The 20,796-nt window shown below is 46.9% G+C and overlaps 1 protein-coding gene across 1 annotated transcript in view; it reads left to right on the top strand.

The window, feature by feature from the left end:
* Window positions 1–20,796, top strand: part of JDP2 (Jun dimerization protein 2) — a 42,120-nt gene that overhangs the window by 18,084 nt on the left and 3,240 nt on the right. The window contains exon 3 of the mRNA XM_038746058.1: window positions 16,782–16,886. Coding sequence (XP_038601986.1) covers window positions 16,782–16,886 — 105 coding nt within the window. The remainder of the gene's footprint in view (window positions 1–16,781; window positions 16,887–20,796) is intronic.

The following is a 20,796-nucleotide window of genomic DNA, read 5'->3' as shown; positions in this document are numbered from 1 at the left end:
GGAAGAATCATTGCTTCAAACTCCCTGATGATCAGAGGAACTTCATTCAGGTTTCTGCGTGGGATCCAGGCTCCGCGATTTGAGAGACAGCAAGCTTCCCAATGCAGGTTGAGGAGAAGGATGGCCGGCTTTGCTCTGGGGACTGGCAGTTGGCTGTAAGCTGGGTTTCTCTCTTTGCTTTGTGGCCGAGAAGGAGCCCAAGAGAAGCAAGATTGAGTTGCTTGCCTGGTTGATGGCCAGCATTCATGCTGCCAGGCATGGAGCAGAGAAGGAGGGGCAGAACAAGAGTCCATTTGTCCCCATTCAGTTCAAATCCACTTTAGAGCAAACTGCTCATCTCTGGTCCAGGACACCCGTTAAAAGGTTCCTGGATGAAGGGCTGCGGCTTTTGGGGATTATCTCCAGCTCTTCCAGCTCTTCCATCTTCCTTTCTGCTGTCTTCCTTCTCTCCCATCCTCGGACAGGGTCTGTGTCCTATCTGATTCTCTTGTGCTTATCTCAGCACTTTGAACAGGGCTTGGCACATGATAAGGGCTTAACAAGTACCACAATTCTTCTTATTATTACTTCCAGCTTTTCCCTCCAAATCCTTCCTCAGAATCCAACTACAGTCTCCCTGTCCATTCACATGATAGCACATGCCAGATAACATATCAAGCCCAGTGTATACTGGAACTACTGTTTGTTCAGGAAAATTGAGATATGTCTTTGATGCCTGTCGACTTGTTTTGTTTTGCTGTCTGTCTCCCCCTTCTAGACTGTGAGCCCATTGTTGGGTAGGGATTGTCTCTGTTGCCGAATTGTACTTTCCAAGTGCTTACTACAGTGCTCCACACACAGCAAGCACTCAATAAATATGATTGAATGAATGATTGAATGAACCTGGGAGGAAGTGTCAGAAATCTGTGCCTTGAGCCATTCTGAATTGAAGTTGGAAGCCATGTGGTCTAGTGGAAAGAGCATAGGCCTGGACTTGGTTAGAGGACTTGCATTCTAATTCTGGCTCCACCACTTGTCTGTTCTGTGACCTTGGGTAAGTCATTTAATTTATCTGTGCCTCAGTTACCTCATTTGTAAAATGGGGATTAAGACTGGGAGCCACACGTGAGGCAGGGACGGTGTCTAACTTTATTAGCTTGAATCTACCCCGGCGCATAGTACAGTGCCAGACATATACTAAGTGCTTAACAAATGCCATTAAAACAGAAGAGAAGAAAAGAACAGAAATGGTGCCTGCTTGACTGTCATCACCATAAACCAAATTTAGCCCGTTGATACTGTCGATAATCTAATTCCCTGTTGTTTTAGAAGTGGTGATCCAACGCGGGCCTTCTGTAGAATCCCACCCTCCCCTTTCCTCCTGACTCCCCCTATACCCATGTCTCATACCAGAATCTGGATTATATACTGAGCATACAGGACTAAAAGGAGGTGGCTTCTGTGATGACCCATCTAAGCAAAAACTGAAGTGTTTCATCTTCTTTAGGAAATGTAGGTTTTCCCCTAAAATACATAGTGTTCATTTTAAATTTGAATAGGATGGCCTTAAGAAATATTCCAGCTGTGTAAATTCAGGAAACTGAAAAAATCTATTTAGGCATCTTCCTTTATCACTTTCCTTTGATTTTGAATTGGGTTAATTTCCACTCATTTTAAGCTCTTTCCCCTCAGCATTGCATTCTGAAATATATGGCGGCCTCAGAAAGCTTAGGGAGGCCTGGTGGAAAGAACATCGATTTGGAAGTCAGAACGCCTGGCTTCAAGTCTCAGCTCTGCCCCTGGCTTCCTGTGTAATCTTGGATAAGTCACCTAGCTTCTCTGTGCCTCAGTTTCCTCATCAGTAAAATGGGGAAAATCCTCACGGGGTTATTAGGAGGAGAAAATGAGATAATTCACGTGAATGTAAATGCCAACAAAAGAGATTTTCCTTACTTATACCATCTATCCCAAATGTATTATTCTCAGATAAAAGCAGTTGGGGAGGTAGATACCAGGTGCATTTTCAGTGATTAACTAGGGAAGAGATTTTGATCGCCTCTTCCCCTGCTTTCTCCTTCTTGTTTCATGAAGTGGAGACCATCCTGCATTGGAGGGACCCCCGCTTGGCCCACCCCACAGTGGATTCCCAGTTCCCACCACTCTCAGGAAGAGCAAGGAACAGGCAAATGGACCATATGTCACAGTTTTGGAGTGAATAGTGTTTTCCCCACCCTGCTCCAGCACACCAGCCCCTGCTGTGTGGCAAGCCTCTTGGTTGGGCTGGGGTTTACTTTGAACAATTTGTAAAAAGAGTAATGATCTTCAAGAACAAGCACACTCACTCCTTGTTTGTGATGTTTATGTACGTGGCATAGTGATGATGATGATGCTGGCATTTATTAGGCGCTTACTCTGTGCAAAGCACTGTTCTAGGTGCTGGGGAGGTTACAGGGTGATCAGGTTGTCCCAAGGAGGGCTCACAGCCTTAATCCCCATTTTACAGATGAGGTAGCTGAGGCCCAGAGAAGTTAAGTGACTTGCCCAAAGTCACACAGCTGACAATTGGTGGAGCTGGGATTTGAACCCATGACCTCTGACTCCAAAGCCTGTGCTCTTTCCACTAAGCCACGCCGTTTCTTAGTGGAAAGAGCATGGCCCTGAGAGTCAGAAGGACTTGGGTTCTAATTCTGGCTTTGCCACATGTCTACTGTGTGACCTTGGGCACGTCCCTTAACTTTGCGGTGCCTCAGTTACCCCAACTAGAAAATGGGGTTGAGTGTGAGCCTTATGTCTGACCCGATTAACTTGTATCTACCCCAGTGCTTAGAACAGTGCTTGGCACATAGTAAGTGCTTAACAAGGTACCATAATTATTAACTACAGCGTGGCTCAGTGGAAAGAGCCCGGGCTTGGGAGTCAGAGGTCGTGGGTTCTAATCCCAGCTCTGCCACTTGTCAGCTGTGTGACCTTGGGCTAGTCCCTTCACTCCTCTGTGCCTCAGTTCCCTCATTTGTAAAATGGGGATGAAGACTGTGAATCCCACGTGGGACAACCTGATCACCTTGTATCCCCCCCAGGGCTTAGAACAATGCTTTGCACATAGTAAGCACTCAAGTACCTGCTTTTGTTGAGTCCAGTAATCACCCAAGCCTTTAGTAAAGTGCTTTGTAGAGAGGAAGCATTTATAAATGTTAGTAAACTGTCACAACTATTACCAACCCAGCTACAAACCCAGTCTCCTGCAGCTATGTTATTTTCCTTGAGTCTCCCTGTCAGGCCCAGCCCTGTTGGGAGAATGAAATCTGGATAATTCTTACTAGCAGAAAGAGCCCCTTCATTCATTCAGTTGTATTTGTTGAGTGCTTTCTGAGTGCGAAGCACTGTACTAAGTGCTTGGGAGAGTACACTATAACCATGGACAGTCAAATTCCGTGCCCACCACGATCTTACAGTCTAGAGGGGGAGGCACAGACATTAATATAAATGAATGTTAAATATTTAATATGAATGAATAAATTACAGATTACAGATATAGATACAGCCTATTACTGTCTCACAATGGGCAGACATGTTCCTCAGGCTGCTTCTCCCACAGTTTCTCCCTCTACATTGGAAGGCTCCTTGTGGGCAAGGAACATGTCTATCAATTCTATTGTGTTGTTCTCTCCCAAACGCTTAGTACAGTATTCTGCACACTCTATGTGCTCAATAAATACCATTGATTGATTGATTAATTGTGTGGCATAAGTGAATTCGGAGAGAGGTGTATGTGTGGATGCCAATGAGTGTTTCAACCGCATGGGTGAGTGTATTTTTTGAGTAAAGTAAGGCAGTTTTCAAAATGAAAAAAACTAGGAAAAGGAGGAAGAATTACTCTTCATGTATCTCCTACCCAGACTTATGAAGCTTGTTCCAACTTGTACTTCCCAAGCGCTTAGTACAGTGCTCTGCACACAGTAAGCGCTCAATAAATACGATTGATTGATTGATTGGGACATATTTCTGTCAACTATATTTCTGTCAACACCCCTTCTTCTGACCCAGGAGCAGCCCCTCCTTGAGCGGAAAGTTGCTACCATTTTCAGTGGGGCCCATGCTGGGAGATGGAGGAGGGAGAGGGACTGATTCTCCGGGAATCAGCCATCAAACAGGACATTGTTTCCCCGGGATATCGACAACTGAAAGCCAAAGACCCCCAAGAGGCATGGGGTGGGTGCAGACTGGAGTGATTCTTCCTGGGGCAGGAGGAAGAAGGGCAACCGGGAGAGGCTGTGGACACTCTGTGGTGGATTCAGTTTGTAGTGGAGGCTGAGGCGCTTTCTGGGTCACCCAGTTTTGCCCAGGCTCCGGAGAGGACCTGGTTCGGGGATGACCTTCCGTAGATGCGCAGTGCGTTTGTGTGAGGAATGTCTGGTATGGTTGGTATTTGGGTGTTTACTTCCCAAGGGTGCTTTGTGGGACTCTGTGGCAGAATCATGGCTCCTTAATGCCCCTGGGGCCCAGGGTCAGATCTGTGAGAAGAGCTGGCTGCCTGATTTTCAGCAGCCTCTAAGACCTGGTGTTTGGGTTTGGGGGTCTGAACCTTCTCATCCTGGCTGGCTCTCCAACTGCACTAAATTCCTCTTGGGGGGGGGGCGGGGCAAGGCACTGAGAATCCACTTCTCCCCCTCCTCTTCTTTCTCTTTATCCTCCTCCTTTTCCCTTTTACTCTTCTTCCCCATTTCCCTTTATCTCTTTCCTCCTTCACCCTTCCCCTTCCTGTCTGGAATTGCTGCTGATGATTGCAATTCCCAGACAATGGTATCAGATTGTTAGATGTAATATTAATACATTAGGAATAGTAGTAAGAATAACAACAATAACACCTGTAATTCTGGGATTTGCTAAGGACTTTCATGCCAAGCATTGTACAAAGTGCTGGGGCAGAGGCAGTTTGGACAAAGTCCCTGCCCCATGTGGTGCTCAGAGTCGAAGGGGTGGGAGAACTGGTACCTATCCTCATTTTTACTGATGAGGAAACTGAGACACAGAGAAGTTTAGGGACTGGTCCAAGCGCATACAGTAGGCAAGTGGCAGAGGTACAGTATGTCCTCCAGGTACTGAGAGCCCACTTGGGAAATCTGTTGGTTGCTCCAGGGTATAGGAGAAGGGTCTTTCCAAGCCTCCCTGCCATGCCCCAGCAGTTAAATCAGATGAGTTCCAACACACACTGTCTTTTCAGGTGCTGCCCAGCTGTTGTCTTCTATATCCTAGAAGATCCTATCCTATCCTATATCTTCTAGACTGTGAGCCCACTGTTGGGTAGGGACCGTCTCTATATGTTGCCAACTTGTACTTCCCAAGCGCTTAGTACAGTGCTCTGCACACAGTAAGTGCTCAATAAATACGATTGATTGATTGATTGATTGATATCCTGTCACTGTAAGACCCTGTAAGACCCACCCCTTCTAGACTGTGAGCCTGTTGTTGGGCAGGAATTTTGTCTATTTGTTGCTGAATTGTACTTTCCAAGCACCTAGTACAGTGCTCTACACACAGTAAGCACTCAATAAATATGATCAAATGTGACTTGGGTTGGTACCCGCTTCTTAGGTTCCAAACAACTGTTAGTTTGGCAACCCAGACTCCCTCACTCTTGTCTTCTCTCAGTCCGGTAATAAGAATTAATGATAACTGTGGTATTTGTGAAGTGCTTACTATGTGTTAAGCACTGTACTAAGCACTGGGGTAGTTACAAGATAGTCAGGTCCCACATGGAACTCACAGTCTGAGTAGTAGGCAGAATAAGTATTAAACCCCCATTTGGCAAATGAGAGAACTGAGGTATAGAGAAGTTAAGTGACTTGCCCAAGGTCATACCACAGGCAGATGGTGGAATCAGGATTAGAACCCAGGTCCTCTAACTCTCAGGCCTCTGTTCTTTCCACTAGGCCACACTTCTTTTTCCCTCTTGGCCCCTCTGTCCTGGTACTTTAGTTGAGCCCAGTCCAAGGCCCTCGGGAGGAGATTTGATTTTGGAAGGGCCTCGAAGATGGGGAAAGCATTGGTCAGTTGGATATGGTGGGGAAGGGAGTTCCAGACAGAGGAGAGGGCACATGAAAGAGGCTAGCGACAGGACAGATAAGAATAGACACATGGAATAAGTTAAGTTGAGAGGGCTGAGGAGTGTGAGCTGAGTGGAGTGAAGAAGAGAAATGCAACAGGGAAAGTAGTCTCTCTTTTTTTAATGGTCTTTTTTAAACATTTTCTGTGTGTCAGATAGTGCAGGGGTAGATACAAGATCATCAGGTCGACCCCCGGCCAACGTCATCCCCCGGGCCTGGAATGCCCTCCCTCTGCCCATCTGCCAAGCTCGCTCTCTTCCTCCCTTCAAGGCCCTGCTGAGAGCTCACCTCCTCCAGGAGGCCTTCCCAGACTGAGCCCCTTCCTTCCTCTCCCCCTCGTCCCCCTCTCCATCCCCCCATCTTACCTCCCTCCCTTCCCCCACAGCACCTGTATATATGTATATATGTTTGTACATATTTTTTTACTCTATTTATTTATTTATTTAATTTATTTCTACATAGCTATCCTATTTTATTTTGTTAGTATGTTTGGTTTTGTTCTCTGTCTCCCCCTTTTAGACTGTGAGCCCACTGTTGGGTAGGGACTGTCTCTATATGTTGCCAATTTGTACTTCCCAAGCGCTTAGTACAGTGCTCTGCACATAGTAAGCGCTCAATAAATACGATTGATGATGATGATGATGATCAGGTTGGACATAGTCCCTGTCCCACATAGGGTTCACAGTCTAAGTTGGAGGGAAGAGGATTTAATACCCATTTTACAGATGAGGAAACTGAGGCCCAGAGAAGTTAAGGGATTTGCTCAAGGTCACACAGCAGACAAGTGGTAGACCCAGGATTAAGACCCATGTCCTCCGACTTCCAGTCCATACTCTTTCCACTAAGTCATTCTGCTTCATTCTCTACATATTCCTGGGTTACCAGTTCTACATGCTGGAGCATGTAGGGCACAATGCTCCGGTTATAAAGGCACAGATTTTAGAAAACTCTCTCACGTCCCATTTGGGATTCATGTGACTTCTCAAACTATTACCCACATGGAAACAGGGAAGTAAATAATCTCAGAGAGTCCCTCAACTTAAATGAGAAGTGGAGACAAGAGAGATGGTCAGGAGGAGAGCTGCAATTATGACTAAAGGAGTAGAAAACAGGTCTTGTAAGAAAAGCTGGAGTAATTGGAATGATTTGGTATGAAGCGAAGGCTGAGGAATTATCTTGATATTGGGGAGGGGTCACTGGGGCGTTTCAAGTAAAGACAGGATAACGGGATGGGCTCACTATGTTGCAGGAATGATTTAAGTTAGACACCAGGAAGAACTTTCTGACTACATTGGAGCAAATCATCAGTAGGATTTACTGAATATCTACTGCGTGCAGAGCCCTGTACTAAGTACTTGTGAGAGTAAAACAGAATTAATATAGTCTACTGGGGGAGTCGGACACTAAAACAAATTGCAGATAGCGGAAAGAGGAAAAGGGGACATGTATATATATTTACACATGAGTTAGTGCTTAAATATTAGGGTATTTAAAATATATAAAAGAGTGTTATGGGAGGTTTAGAGTACTTAAATTCTAAAGGGGCAAAATGCTGAAGAGGAATTCAGTCCAGTCCAGTCCATCCATCCATGGAATCTATTAAGTGCTTACTCTGTGCAGAGCACTGTACTAAAGAGCTTGAGAGAGTATAATAAAGTTGGTAGACATGATTTTTTTATGGTAGTAGTTAAGCGCTTACTATGTATCAAGCGCTGTTCTAAGTGCTGGGTAGATAAAAGTTAATCAGGCTGGAAACAGTCCCTGTCCCACATGGGGCTCACAGTCTAGGGAGAAGAGGCATTGAATTTTGCAGCTGAGGAAATGGGGGCACAGAGAAGTTAAGTAACATGCCCAAGGTCATGCATCAGCCAAGTGGCGGAGCTGGGTTTAGAACCCAGGTCCTCTGGCTCCCAGGCCTGTTCTGTATCTACTAGGCCATGCTCCTTCCTGGGATATGAACAGGGGAGATTTGGAATTAATCAGGGAAGGCCTTCAGGAGGAGATTTGATTTCAGAAGGGCCTTGAAGATGGGGAGAGCATAGGTCTGTCAGATATGGCGGGGGAGTGAGTTCCAGATAGAGGAGAGGGCACAAGAAAGAGGCTAGTGACGGGACAGATAAGAATGAGGCACACGGAATAAGTTAAGTTGAGAGGGATGAGGAGTGTGAGCTGAGTGGAGTGGAGAAGAGAGTGGGTAAGTAGAAAGGAGAGAGCTGATTGAGGGTCTCATAAAGCCAATAGTCAGAGTTCCTGCTTAAGGCAGAGAAGAATGGGTAATCATTGGATGTATTCAGAAGGGAAGAAATAGAATCATTATTTTTGGATGATTTTTTGGATGGCATCAATAAGAGGCTAGAAAATAAAACCTAAGGCATAGATTTGCCACTACGGAAAACTTTGTTTCACCTCCACCAGGAATACCAAGTGCAATTCAGGAAAGATATGGTAGAGCTAGAAAATGACAACCTAGATGATCAAGGAGATGGAAGAACTGCCATATGAAGAGCGACTGAAAAGATCGGGGCTCTTCAGTCTGGAAAGAGGCAGGCTGAAAGGGGACAGAATTAAAATCCACACAATAATGAAGGATGAAAACAGGGTGAGCACAGAATCTCTTGTTCACGAAACCTCACGACACCAATATGAGGAGCCAGCTTTTGAAGCTGGAAAGTGAGAGGGTCAAGACTAATAATAATAATAATAATGATGGCATTTGTTAAGCGCTTACTATGTTGAAAGCACTGTTCTAAGTGCTGGGGAGGTTACAAGGTGATCAGGTTGTCCCACAGGGGGCTCACAGTCTTAGTCCCCATTTTACAGATGAGGTAACTGAGGCACAGAAAAGTGAAGTGACTTGCCCAAAGTCACATAGCTGACAAGTGGCAGAGCTGGGGTTTGAAGCCACGACCTCCGACTCCTCCAAAGCCCATGCTCTTTCCATTGAGCCACTCTGCTTCTCTAATAAAATCAAGCACTTCATCCGTAATACCAGAATGGTGACCAGGCCAAAAATATCCAAGTTTAAGAAGAGTTTGGATCAATATTTAGTACAGTGCTCTGCACACAGTAAGTGCTCAATAAATACGATTGAATGAATTAATAATTTGGCAAGTGGTCCTTAGATTACTAGGTGAGAGATTTAGGAATGCAGAGGGGAAAGCTAAAGGTTTTACAGGACACATTCCTAGCCATTAAGAAGCGGTGTTACTTAGTGATAAAAGCATAGGCCTGGTTGTAAGAGGACCTGGATTCTAATCCCAGCTCTGCTAGATAACCTTGGGAAAGTCACTTCACTTCTCTGTGCCTCAGTTTCATCATCTGTAAAAGAGGATTCATTACCTGCTCTCCCTCCTACTTAGACTGTGAGCTTATGTGGGACAGGTTTTGTGTCTAACCTGATTATCTTTTTTTATTGTATTTGTTAAGCACTTACTGTGTGCCAGGCACTGTTCTAAATTCAGGTAGATACAAGGTCATCAGGTTGGACACGGTCCCTGTCCTACATGGGGCTCACAGTCTTAATCCCCATTTTGCAGATGAGGTAACTGAGGCACAGGGAAGTTAAGTGACTTGCCCAAAGTCACACAGCAGACAAGTGGCAGAACTGGGATTAGAACCCAGGTCTGTAACTCCATACTCTGTACTTTAATCCCTAGGCCACGCTACTTTCTATATCTTATATCTACCTCAAAGCTTACAACAATGCTTGGCACATAGTGCTTGACTATTATTATTATTATTACCATTATCATTGTTATTGTTATTATTGATGTCAAGGAGGGCAAGCAACACACAGTTACATCTCCAACCCTGATCTGTCTCCTTCTCTGCAGTCTTGAATTTCCTCCAGCCTTCAGGAAATCTGTACCTGGATTTCCTACAGACACCTCAAACTCAACATGCCTAAAACAGGACTCCTTTATTTTCCCTCTCAAATCCTGTCCTCCTCCTGATTTTTCCATCACTGTAGACAGCACCTCCATCCTCCCTGTCTTACAAGCCCAAAACCTTGGCGTTACCCTCAACTCATCTCTCTCATTCAACACACACATTCAATGCCACCAAATCCTGTTTAACCTTAACATTGCTGAAATCTGCCCTTTCCTCTCCATCCAAACTGCAGTCATGTTAATTCAAGCACTTATTCTATCCCTCCTTGATTACCATGTCAGCCTCCTTGCTGACCTCCCTGCTCCCTGCCTCTCCCAATTCCAGTCCTTGCTTCACTCTGCTGCCCAAATCACTTTTCTGCAAAAATATTCAGTCCTTGTTTCCACACTTCTCAAGAACCTCCAGTCATTGCTAATCCACCTCCACATCAAATGGAAACTCCCAAAAAACACTATCACCTTGCCCCCTCCTACCTTTCCTCCCTGATTTCCTGCTACAACCAAGCCCACATACTTCACTCCTCTAATGCCAACCTACTCACTGTGCCTTGATCTTGTCTATCTCACCGCTGACCTCTCATCTAGAGAAGCAGCATGGCTCAGTGGAAAGAGCCCAGGCTTTGAATTCAGAGGTCATGGGTTCAAATCCTGGCTCCACCACTTGTCAGCTGTGTGACTTTGGGCAAGTCACTTCACTTCTCTGAGCCTCAGTTCCCTCATCTGTAAAATGGGGATGAAGATTGTAAGCCCCACATGGGACAACCTGATCACCTTGTAACCTCCCCAGCACTTAGAACAGTGCTTTGCATATAGTAAGCGCTCAATAAATACCATTATTATTATTATCATTATTATTATTATCTACATTCTGCCTCAGGCCTGAAATGCCCTCCCTCTTCATATCCGACGGACGATCTCTCTCCCCATCTTCAAAGCCTTATGAAAAGCACAAATCAATCAATCAGTCAATAGTATTTATTGAGCACTTCATGTGTGCAGTCTCACAATCTCTTCCAAGAGGTATTCCCTGAATCAACCCTCCTCCTTTTCTCCCACCCTCTTCTCCATCAACTTTTGTACTTGGATTTTCACGCTTTATTCACCCCTCCCTCAGCCCCACAGCATTATGTCCGTATCTGTAATTTATTTATATGATTGTCTGTCTCCCCATCTTGACTGTAAGCTCACTGTGGGCAGGGAACTTGTCCACCAACTCTGTTATATTGTACTCTCCCAAGTGCTTAGTACAGTGCACTGCACACAGTAGTGCTCAATAAATATGATTGATTGATTCCTCCAAGCATCCTGTTGCTATTGTTGGCTGTAGCGTATTATCATTATTATTATTATTATTAGTTAAGCACCCACTGTGTGCCAAGCACTGTTCTAAGTACAGAGATAGATAAAATTTTATTAGGTTGGACACAGTCCCCTGGCCCGCCTGGGGCTCCCAGTCTAGTTGGAAAAGAGTAATTAATCCCATTTTACAGATGAGGAAACAGACACAGAGAAGTTAAGTGACTCATCCAAAATTATACAGCAGACAAGGACCAGGTCCTCTGATTCCCAGACCTGTGTTCTTTCCACTAGGCCACACTGCCGAATGAGCCTTTGGTCTCAAAAGCCAATCATCCAATATTTATTGAGTGCTAACTCCGTGTGGAGCACTATACTAAGCACATAGAAAAGTATAGTAGAGTTAATGGATATGGTCCCTTCCCTTCAAGGAACTTACAGTCTACTAGGGGACCCAGGCACTGAAATGAATTACCGGTAGGGAAAGCAACCAAGTTTAAAGAAATGGACGTAAATGCTGTGATGGGGAGGGACTTGGAAAATGTGATTTCTTGTGGATATTTTTCACGATAAGGTAGACAACTCTCTGAAATTTTGCCTGGAAGTGGAGGGGATGTCTGGGCAATCTTTCAACCAGCCCTAAGATTCCACGGGTCTGCAGATCACTGCCAGATTGTGTCCTAGGTGAAACCAACTGCAATTTTCTCATGATTCTCTGGACTGAATTTTAGACAATAATAATAATTATTATGGTATTTGTTAAGCGCCTACTATGTGCCAGGCACATAAAAGCCAGGATACAAGCAGCATGGCCCAGTGGAAAGAGCACGGGCTTTAGAGTCAAAGGTCATGGGTTCAAATCCCGGCTCCTCCAACTGTCAGCTGTGTGACTTTGGGCAAATCACTTTATTTCTCTGTGCCTCAGTTACCTCATCTGTAAAATGTGGATTAAAACTGTGGGTCCCCTGTGGGACAACCTGATCACCTGATCCCCAGTGCTTAGAACAGTGCTTTGCACAGAGTAAGTGCTTAACAAATACCATCATTATTATTATTTTTATTATTACAGGTAAATTGGGATGGACACAGTCCCTATCCAAGATGGGGCTTGTAGTCTCAATCGCCATTTTCCAGATGAAATAACTGAGGCACAGAGAAGTGAAGTGACTTGCCCAAGGTCACACAGCAGACAAGTGGTGGAGGCAGGATTAGAACCCATGACTTGTGACTCCCAAGCCCACTCTCTATCCCATATGCCATGCTGCTTCTCGAGACTTAGCCCAGTGTGGATGTGGCGATTTGCATGCAGCAGAGTCTAAATCCTGGAGTCTCAAGCCAGGTAACGTGGCAGAGCAGCAGGCTGTTGGACAAAGGCCATGGGCCAGCTGGGCCTGGGGCAGCCAAGTCTCCTAGAACAGAAGCTTTGGGAAAAGTGTGGCAGAGATAGTTGGCACTGAACGCCGCGCCAGATGCTGCAGATGGCCAGCTGACAGTGAAGCCAAGGACGGTCTTTCTGTGGCCCAGGGAGGAAGAGATTGTTGGCCATTGCACATGTGCCGAAGGGGTCAGGAACTCGAAGGACACTGACCATTTTCCAGATAAGCTTCCCGGTGGGAGGGGGCGGGAGGCCCGTCGGAGGGATCGGGGCTCCGGTGAGCCCGGCTGCCCCCACGATTGCTCACCCCCTTGGCAGTTTGTGGGCAAACCCCCCTGGGCCGGCTGGGAGATTGCGCCGCCGGCCACTTCCTCAAGTTCCTTCCCTCTGCCTTTCACGTTGCTCTGGCCTCGCTCGGGCTGAGGTTGAGCTGACTCGATTTCATCCAGGTTCCTATTTCCACTGGGCATTGGGACAGCCGGGACACTGCAACCTCGGGGTTTATTTCAGAGGAAGCGTCGGGCTGGGTGTCATCTGCATGCGGTGGTGAGTCGCAACCTCTCCTGTTCGCCTCGCGTCTCCGCTCTGCCCCGGGCATGCTGGAGCCCCAGTGGGCAGGGCAGAGGTTGAGGGGAGGCGAGGGAGAAGGGACCTCCGGGAGGGAGGAAGTGCAGCAGGTGCCCTAACATACTCACCGTGCCTCGCTCTCACCTGTCCCGCTGCCAACCCCCGGCCCATGTCCTCCCCCTGACCTGGAATGCCCTCCGCACATCCACCAAGCTAGCTCTCTTCCTCCCTTCGAAGCCCTACCGAGAGCTCACCTCCTCCAAGAGGCCTTCCCAGACTGAGTCCCCTTTTTCCTCTCCTCCTCCCATCCCCCCAACCCTTACCTCCTTCCCCTCCCCACAGCACCTGTATATGTTTGTATAGATTTATTACTCTATTTTACTTGTACATATTTACTATTCTAGTTATTTTGTTAATGATGTGCATCTAGCTTTACTTTTATTTATTCTGATGACTTGACACCCGTCCACATGTTTTGTTGTCTGCCCCTTCTAGATTGTCCCTTCTAGATTGTGAGCCCGTTGTTGGGTAGGGACCATCTTTATATGTTGCCAACTTGTACTTCCCAAGTGCTTAGTACAGTGCTCTGCGCACAGTAAGTGCTCAATAAATACGAATGAATGAATGAATCACACCGTGAAAACAATGGATAAAGAAGGAGGGATGAACCTAGGATAGCCTTGACTGTTCGGAGAAGGGCCGTCTTTCTAAGGACTGGGGCTGCTCATCTTCCAGTCAGTCAGTCACTCAGTCAGTCAGTCCTATTTATTGAGTGCTTACTGTGTGTAGAGCACCATACTAAGCATTTGGGAGAGTACAATATAACTACAAACAGACCCATTCCCTGTCCACAACAAGCTTAGTCTAGAGGGGGAGACAGGCATTAATAGAAAGTAATAACTGACAGATAGGTACATAAGTGCTGTGGGGCTGGGAGGGGGAATTCATTCATTCATTCATTTATTCATTCAATTGTATTTATTGAGCGCTTACTATGTGCAGAGCACTGTATTAAGCACTTGGGAAGCACAAGTTGGCAACATATGAATAAAGGGAGCAAGTCAGGGCGACCCAGAAGGGAGTGGGAGAAGAGGAAGGGAGGGTTCAGTCAGGAAAAGAAGCCTGGAAAAGAAGTCAGGAGGCTGCTCCAGCCCTGGAGCTAGCGCTTAGTACAGTGCTGTGCACATAGTAAGCGCTCAATAAACACGATTGAGTGAATGAATGAATGAGTCACACTCATGGCTGAGGAGGTAGGAGGCTCCATTATCATCACCGTCATCAGAATCAGAAATGATGGAGCCTGCGATCAGAGCAGAAGGCCCAGTCCCTGCCTTACAGCTAAAGGGAGGACCAGGCAAGGGTTTGCAGATGGGGATGCCCCTTTTCTAGGCTGGCCTGGGTGGAGAGCATCCCTTCACCCATTCTTTTCTTAGCATGCCACAGGGCATTTATCTGCATGGTCCTGAGCTTAGGTTGAGGGCAGCTGCACAGGAATATACGAAGGTGGTGGTGGTGACAGCTGATTCCTTTTGTTACCAAGATCTTATTTGGTGCATTCAGGTCTCCCAGTGCAGAAACGTTTTGAGGGCGGGCACCAGGACTTGGGTGATGATGGGCACCAGGACTTGGGTGCTGACTGGGAGGGAGAGAAGGTCTGTTTTCAATAGGGCTAGGGCAGAGGTTCCCAAAGTGGGGTTTCAGAAATCCTAGGGATCTTCAATCCATTCATTCATTCATTCAATTGTATTTATTGAGCGCATATTATGTGCAGAGCACTGTAGTAAGTGCTTGGGAAGTACAAGTTGGCAACATATATAGATGGTCCCTACCCAACAATGAGGTCACAGTCTAGAAGGAGGAGACAAGCAACAAAACAAAACATGTAGACAGGTGTCAAGTTGTGGGAACAAATAGAATTGAAGCTAAATGCGCATCATTAACAAAATAAATAGAATAGTAAATATGTACAAGTAAAATAAATAGAGTGATAAATCTGTACAAACATATATATGGGTGCTGTGGGAAAGGGGAAGGAGGTAGGGCAGGGGGATGGGGAGGAGGAGAGGAAAAAGGGGGCTCAGTCTGGGAAAAGGGGCTCAATCAATCAATCAATCAATCGTATTTATTGAGCGCTTACTATGTGCAGAGCACTGTACTAAGCGCTTGGGAAGTACAAATTGGCAACGTATAGAGACAGTCCCTGCCCAACAGTGGGCTCACAGTCTAAAAGGGGGAGACAGAGAACAAAACCAAACATACTAACAAAATAAAATAAATAGAATAGATATGTACAAACATATATACATATATACAGGTGCTGTGGGGAAGGGAAGGAGGTAAAATGGGGGGATGGAGAGGGGGACGAGGGGGAGAGGAAGGAAGGGGCTCAGTCTGGGAAGGCCTCCTGGAGGAGGTGAGCTCTCAGTAGGGCCTTGAAAGGAGGAAGAGAGCTAGCTTGGCGGATGGGCAGAGGGAGGGCATTCCAGGCCCGGGGCAGTCTGGGTGAGGAGGAGAGAGGGAAAATCTTCAGGGCTAGAAGATGCTTCCTTTGGGGGAGAAAGAACACCCCCTCCTGCCTCACTTACGCACTTGAGTCCTCATCCACTAAGCACTTAGGCACACCACCATGCCACAGAGCACTTGTGTACGTACCTTTACACTTTGTTACTTCCCCTGCATATAATTTATTTTAATGTCTGTCTCCCTGGCTAGAGTGTAAACCCCTTAGGGACAGGGAAGCAGCATGGTGTAGTGGATAGCACCCAGGCCTGGGAGTAAAAAGGTCATGGATTATAATGTCACTTGTCTGCTGTGTGACCTTGAGGAAGTCACTTCACTTCTCTGTGCCTCAGTTCCCTCATCCATAAAATGGGGACCGAGACTGTGAGCCCCACGTGGGACAGGGACTTCATCCAACCCGACTTGCTTGTATTCACCTCAGCGCTTAGTACAGTGCCTGGCACATAGTAAGCGCCGCTTCACAAATACCACAGCGAATATCTCAATTAATGAGGCCAGCGCCAGTGCCTGTTGCTGTTTGAAAGGTACCAATGGGAAACAGGGACCTGCGGTCCCTGAGAAAGTCAGGAAACCGGCTGTGGAGCATGATAGGAGGGGAAGCTTGCATAAAGGTTGAAAAGGGAGTTGAGTTGTTTAGGCACAGGCCAAAGGAAATCTGTGAGGAAATGCTGTGGAACCACTGGACTAGAAAATCTGCCTGCCAGGCTTGGGCTGGGATGAGGGCGGAGGCCTTGGCTCCATTCCCTGTTGGGTGACACCCTCCTTGCAGTCTGCTTCACACCCTTCTTACAGACTGCCTCACACCCAGAGGGCCTCTCTCCCTGCCACAGACTCAAACCCAGGCCAAACCAGCTTGGAGAAGTCTGCCCATTAGGCCTGGGTACCCCGACCACTTCCCTAAGCAAATCCTTCAGCTCTCCGCCTCCCAACCAGGGTTTCCTTCCTTTGCGGCCCAGGATTGGAGCCCAGGGGACCTCTGACCCACTTCTCTAGCCTGTACGGAGCGGGGATCGGTTCAAGACTAACCCGGAGTGTCGCTTGCCTCCACAGCTAGACGAGGAAGAGGAGCGGAGGAAAAGGCGCCGGGAGAAGAACAAAGTAGCAGCAGCGCGATGCCGGAACAAAAAGAAAGAGAGAACGGAGTTTCTGCAGAGGGTTAGTGTGCTGAGCAAGCGGGACGGGGCCGGAGGATGGGCGGGGTGCAAGAACAGAGGCCTTGGCGGTCAGTCATTCGATCGGATTTATCAAGTGCTTCCTGCGTGCAGAGGAGCGTACAACATAACAATATAGCAGACACATTCCCTGCCCACAACGAGCACTCCAAGCAGCCTTGCAAGTGGGAGCAAAGGAATCTTGGGACCCCCAAACCCTGGATCACCCCTCCCCACCCCACCCCTTCCCTTTTCCACCTTCTCATACACTGGGCCAGGGGGTCACCAACGCTGCCTGAAACCCGTGGCCTCAGATTGCCCACAGAAATGTATCTCCTGTGAAAGCCTATAAAGATGGAACTAGAAACAGGCTGTCTGTGCAATTTTGCTCAGGCCCAGGGCCCCTCTTCTCCTCCTCCTCTCCCCACCATCCCTGCCCCCCACCACCGACCCCCGAGCCCCAGGCCCTGGACTGCCCTAGAGGAGACACTTTCCAAGATCCCAGGCTCTCCAAGCATGGTGGCTGCAATTGCAGATCCCATTCCCATCCCTTTCACTGGGATAGTTGGGTCTGTGTCCTCCCCTCAGGCTTGAGGTCGACAGCCTGGATGGTTTGGGGGTGGGGGTGGGGGTGGGGGTGGGGGAGAGGTGCTTGGGGTGGAGAGCTGGGGGTAAGAGAGCAGCAGCGTTGATTCTGGATCCTGGAAATTCCTGGTTAATCCAAAAGATTGGGAACCCCAGGCCAGTGGGGTTCTGGACAGCAGAAGGGCCCGGTTCTGCCTCCACCCAGAAATCCCCAGGGGGATTGTGTCAAGAGGCCCCCCCAAACCCCTCCATTTAGCAAAGAGCTTATCTCTTAAAAAAGTCTGAAGTACTAGGTGGACTCTGCCCTGAGGGAGAAGCGCACTTTGCTTTGGAAGCACAGCTCCTGATTTACATTTCCAGTTCTACATTCACATAGCCAGGGTCTGGAACCGTCTCTCAACCAAGTTCCTTTTCCAAGAGGACATTCTTGTGAATTCCTCACCTTTTCACTCATAAGGGGAGAATTTCCTTATAAGCATGAATTTGCTTAGAACTCTTATTTTTCCCAAGCTCTTATACAGCAGTGATCACATTTAGCTTTACCACAGCCTTATAAAGTAGGGAAAGAAGGTATTATTATCCCCATTTTATATGTAACAGGTTCAGAGAGCTCCAATCAATCAGTGATATTTTTTTGAATGCTATGTGCAGAGCATTGTACTAAGTGCTTGGGAGAGTACAGTAAAACCAGAGATCTTTGTAGGGAAGCAGTGAGCCTTAGTGGAAAGAGCACGGGCTTGGGAATCTGCCACTTGTCAGCGGTGACCTTGAGTAAGTCATTTAGCTTCTTCATACCTTATGTATAAAATGGGGAATAAATCCTACTGCTGTTTTAGACTTTGAGCCCCATGTGGAACATGGACTGTGTCCAACCAGTTTATCTTGTACCTACCCCAGTGCTTAGTAAAGTATTTAGCACGAAGTGCCTTAGAAGTACCATAAAAAAAATTAAAATCTCACAGCAGGCCAAAGGCAGAACTGTGACTAGAATCCAGGTCTCCTGATTCCCTGGCCTCGGGCTAACTCATCTGAAGTCAGTTCAGCCAGCATCCTCTGGCCCTTCTGTAGCCACAGGGATGCAAATTGCTTGCGATCTCTCAAGAAAGGTAGAAAGACCTTAATCAGCAGGTCCTGCTCACAGTCATTGGAATACCCAAGAACCCCAACTTCAGTGCTTCCCACAATTCTCTCTGACATTTAAAAAGAAATCAGTTAGTAGTATTTATTGAATGTTTACTATGTGCAGTGCGCTGTATTAAGCACTTGGGAGAATAAAACAGAGTAACTAGACTTGCTGCGTGCCCTCAGGAAGAATACAGTCTATACGAATGAAAATAATAATGGTACCTTGTTAAGCACTTACTATGTACGATGCCCTATACAAAGCAGTGGGGTAGATACAAGATAATCAGGTTGGACACAGTCCCTGTCCCACATGGGGCTCACAGTCTAAATTGGAGGGAGTAGGTTCTAATCCCCAGTCAATCAGCCAGTTGTATGTATTGAGTGCTTGCTGTGTGCAGAGCACTGTACTAAGCTCTTGGGAGTGTACAATATAACAGCCAGATTTCCTGCCCCCAATGAGGTTACAATCTAGAGGGGGAGACAGACATTAATATAAATAAATAAAATTGCAGATATGTACAGGTGTTGTGGAACTAGGATGGGGGATCAATAAAGGGAGCAAGTCAGGATGATGCAGAAGGGAGTGGAAGAAAAAGACAAGAGGGCTTAGTCAGGGAAGGCCTTTTGGAGGAGATGTGCCTTCAATAATGCTTTGAAGGAGGGAGAGTAATTTTCTGTCATATATGAGGAGGGAGGGCGTTCTGGGCCAGAGGCAGGAAATGGGTGAGAGAGGCTGGCAGCAAGATAGACAAGATCGAGGTACAGTGAAAAGGTTAGCATTAGTAGAGTAAAGTGTGTGGGTTGGATTGTAGTAGGAGAGCAGAGAGGTGAGGTAGGAGAGGGCAAGGTGATTGAGAACTTTAAAGCCAATGGAAAGGAGTTGCTGTTTGATGTAGAGATGGCTGGGCAACAACTGGAGGTTCTTGAGGAGAGGGGAAACATGGCTTGAATGTTTTTGTAGAAAAATAATCCGGGCAGCAGAGTGAAGTATGGACTGGAGTGGGGAGAGACAGGAGGCAGGGAGGTCAGCAAGGAGACTGATGCAGTAATCAAGGAGAAATAGGATAAATGCTTGGATTAGCATGGTGGCAGTTTGGATGGAGAGGATAGGGTGGATTTTAGTGATGTCTTGAAGGTGGAACTGACAGGATTTAGTGATGGATTGAATATGAGGGTTGAATGAGAGAGAGAGAAGTCAAGGATAACACCAAGTTTACAGACTTGTGAGTCAGAAAGGATAGTGGTGCCGTCTACAGTGATAGGAAAGTTGGGGAAGGACAGGGTTTGGGTTGGGAAGGTATGGAGTTCTGTTTTAGACATTTTAAGTTTGAGGTGATGGCAGGAATCCAAGTAGAGATGTCTTGAAGGCGGAAGGAAACGTGAGACTGCAGAGAGGGAGAGAGATCAGGGCTGGAGATGTAGATTTGGGAATTATCTTCATAGACGTGGTAGTTGAAGCCATATGAGCGCAGGAGTTCTCCAAGGGTGTGGGTGCAGATGGAAAATAGAAGGGGACATGGAACAGAACCTTGAGGGACACCCACAGTTAGGGAGTGGGAGGCAGAGGAGGAGCCCGCGAAAGAGACTGAGAATGAGCAGCCAGAGAGATAGGAGGACAACCAGGAGAGGACAGTGTCACTGGAGCCGAGGTTGGCTAATATTTCCAGGAGAAGGGGGTTGTCCACAGTGTTGAGGGCAGCCGAGAGGTTGAGGAGGATTAGGATGGAGGAGAGGCTGTTGGATTTGGCAAGAAGGAGATCATTGGTGACATTTGAGAGGGCAGTTTTTGTGAAGTGAAGGCGCCAGAAGCCAGATTGGAAGGGGTCAAGGAGAGAATTAGAGGAAGAGGAAATTTTAGGCAGTGGGTGTAGATATTTTGTTCAACGAGTCTGGAGAGGAATGGTAGAAGGGAAATGGGACGATAACAGCAGGGAGCTGTGGGGTTATGGGAGGTTTTTTTTTTCAGATGGTGAGTCATGAGCATGTTTGAAAACTGTAGGGAAGAAGCCATTGAGGAGCGAACAGTTGAAGATGATGGTTAGGGAGGGAAGAATGGAGGAGGCAAGTATTTTGATAAGGTGTGAAGGGATAGGACCACATACGCAGGCAGAGGGGGTGGATTCTGATAGAAAGCCGGAAATCTCTGGAGATATTTCTGGGAAAGATGGAACAGTTGAAGAGGGGCAAGGGTTGGGAGAGACTGT

The sequence above is a fragment of the Tachyglossus aculeatus genome, chromosome 1 (genome assembly GCF_015852505.1).
Source record: "Tachyglossus aculeatus isolate mTacAcu1 chromosome 1, mTacAcu1.pri, whole genome shotgun sequence".
NCBI classification, from domain to species: Eukaryota; Metazoa; Chordata; class Mammalia; order Monotremata; family Tachyglossidae; genus Tachyglossus; species Tachyglossus aculeatus.
Note: the sequence above shows the minus strand (reverse complement) of the source record. Positions and strands in the feature narration are given on the sequence as shown.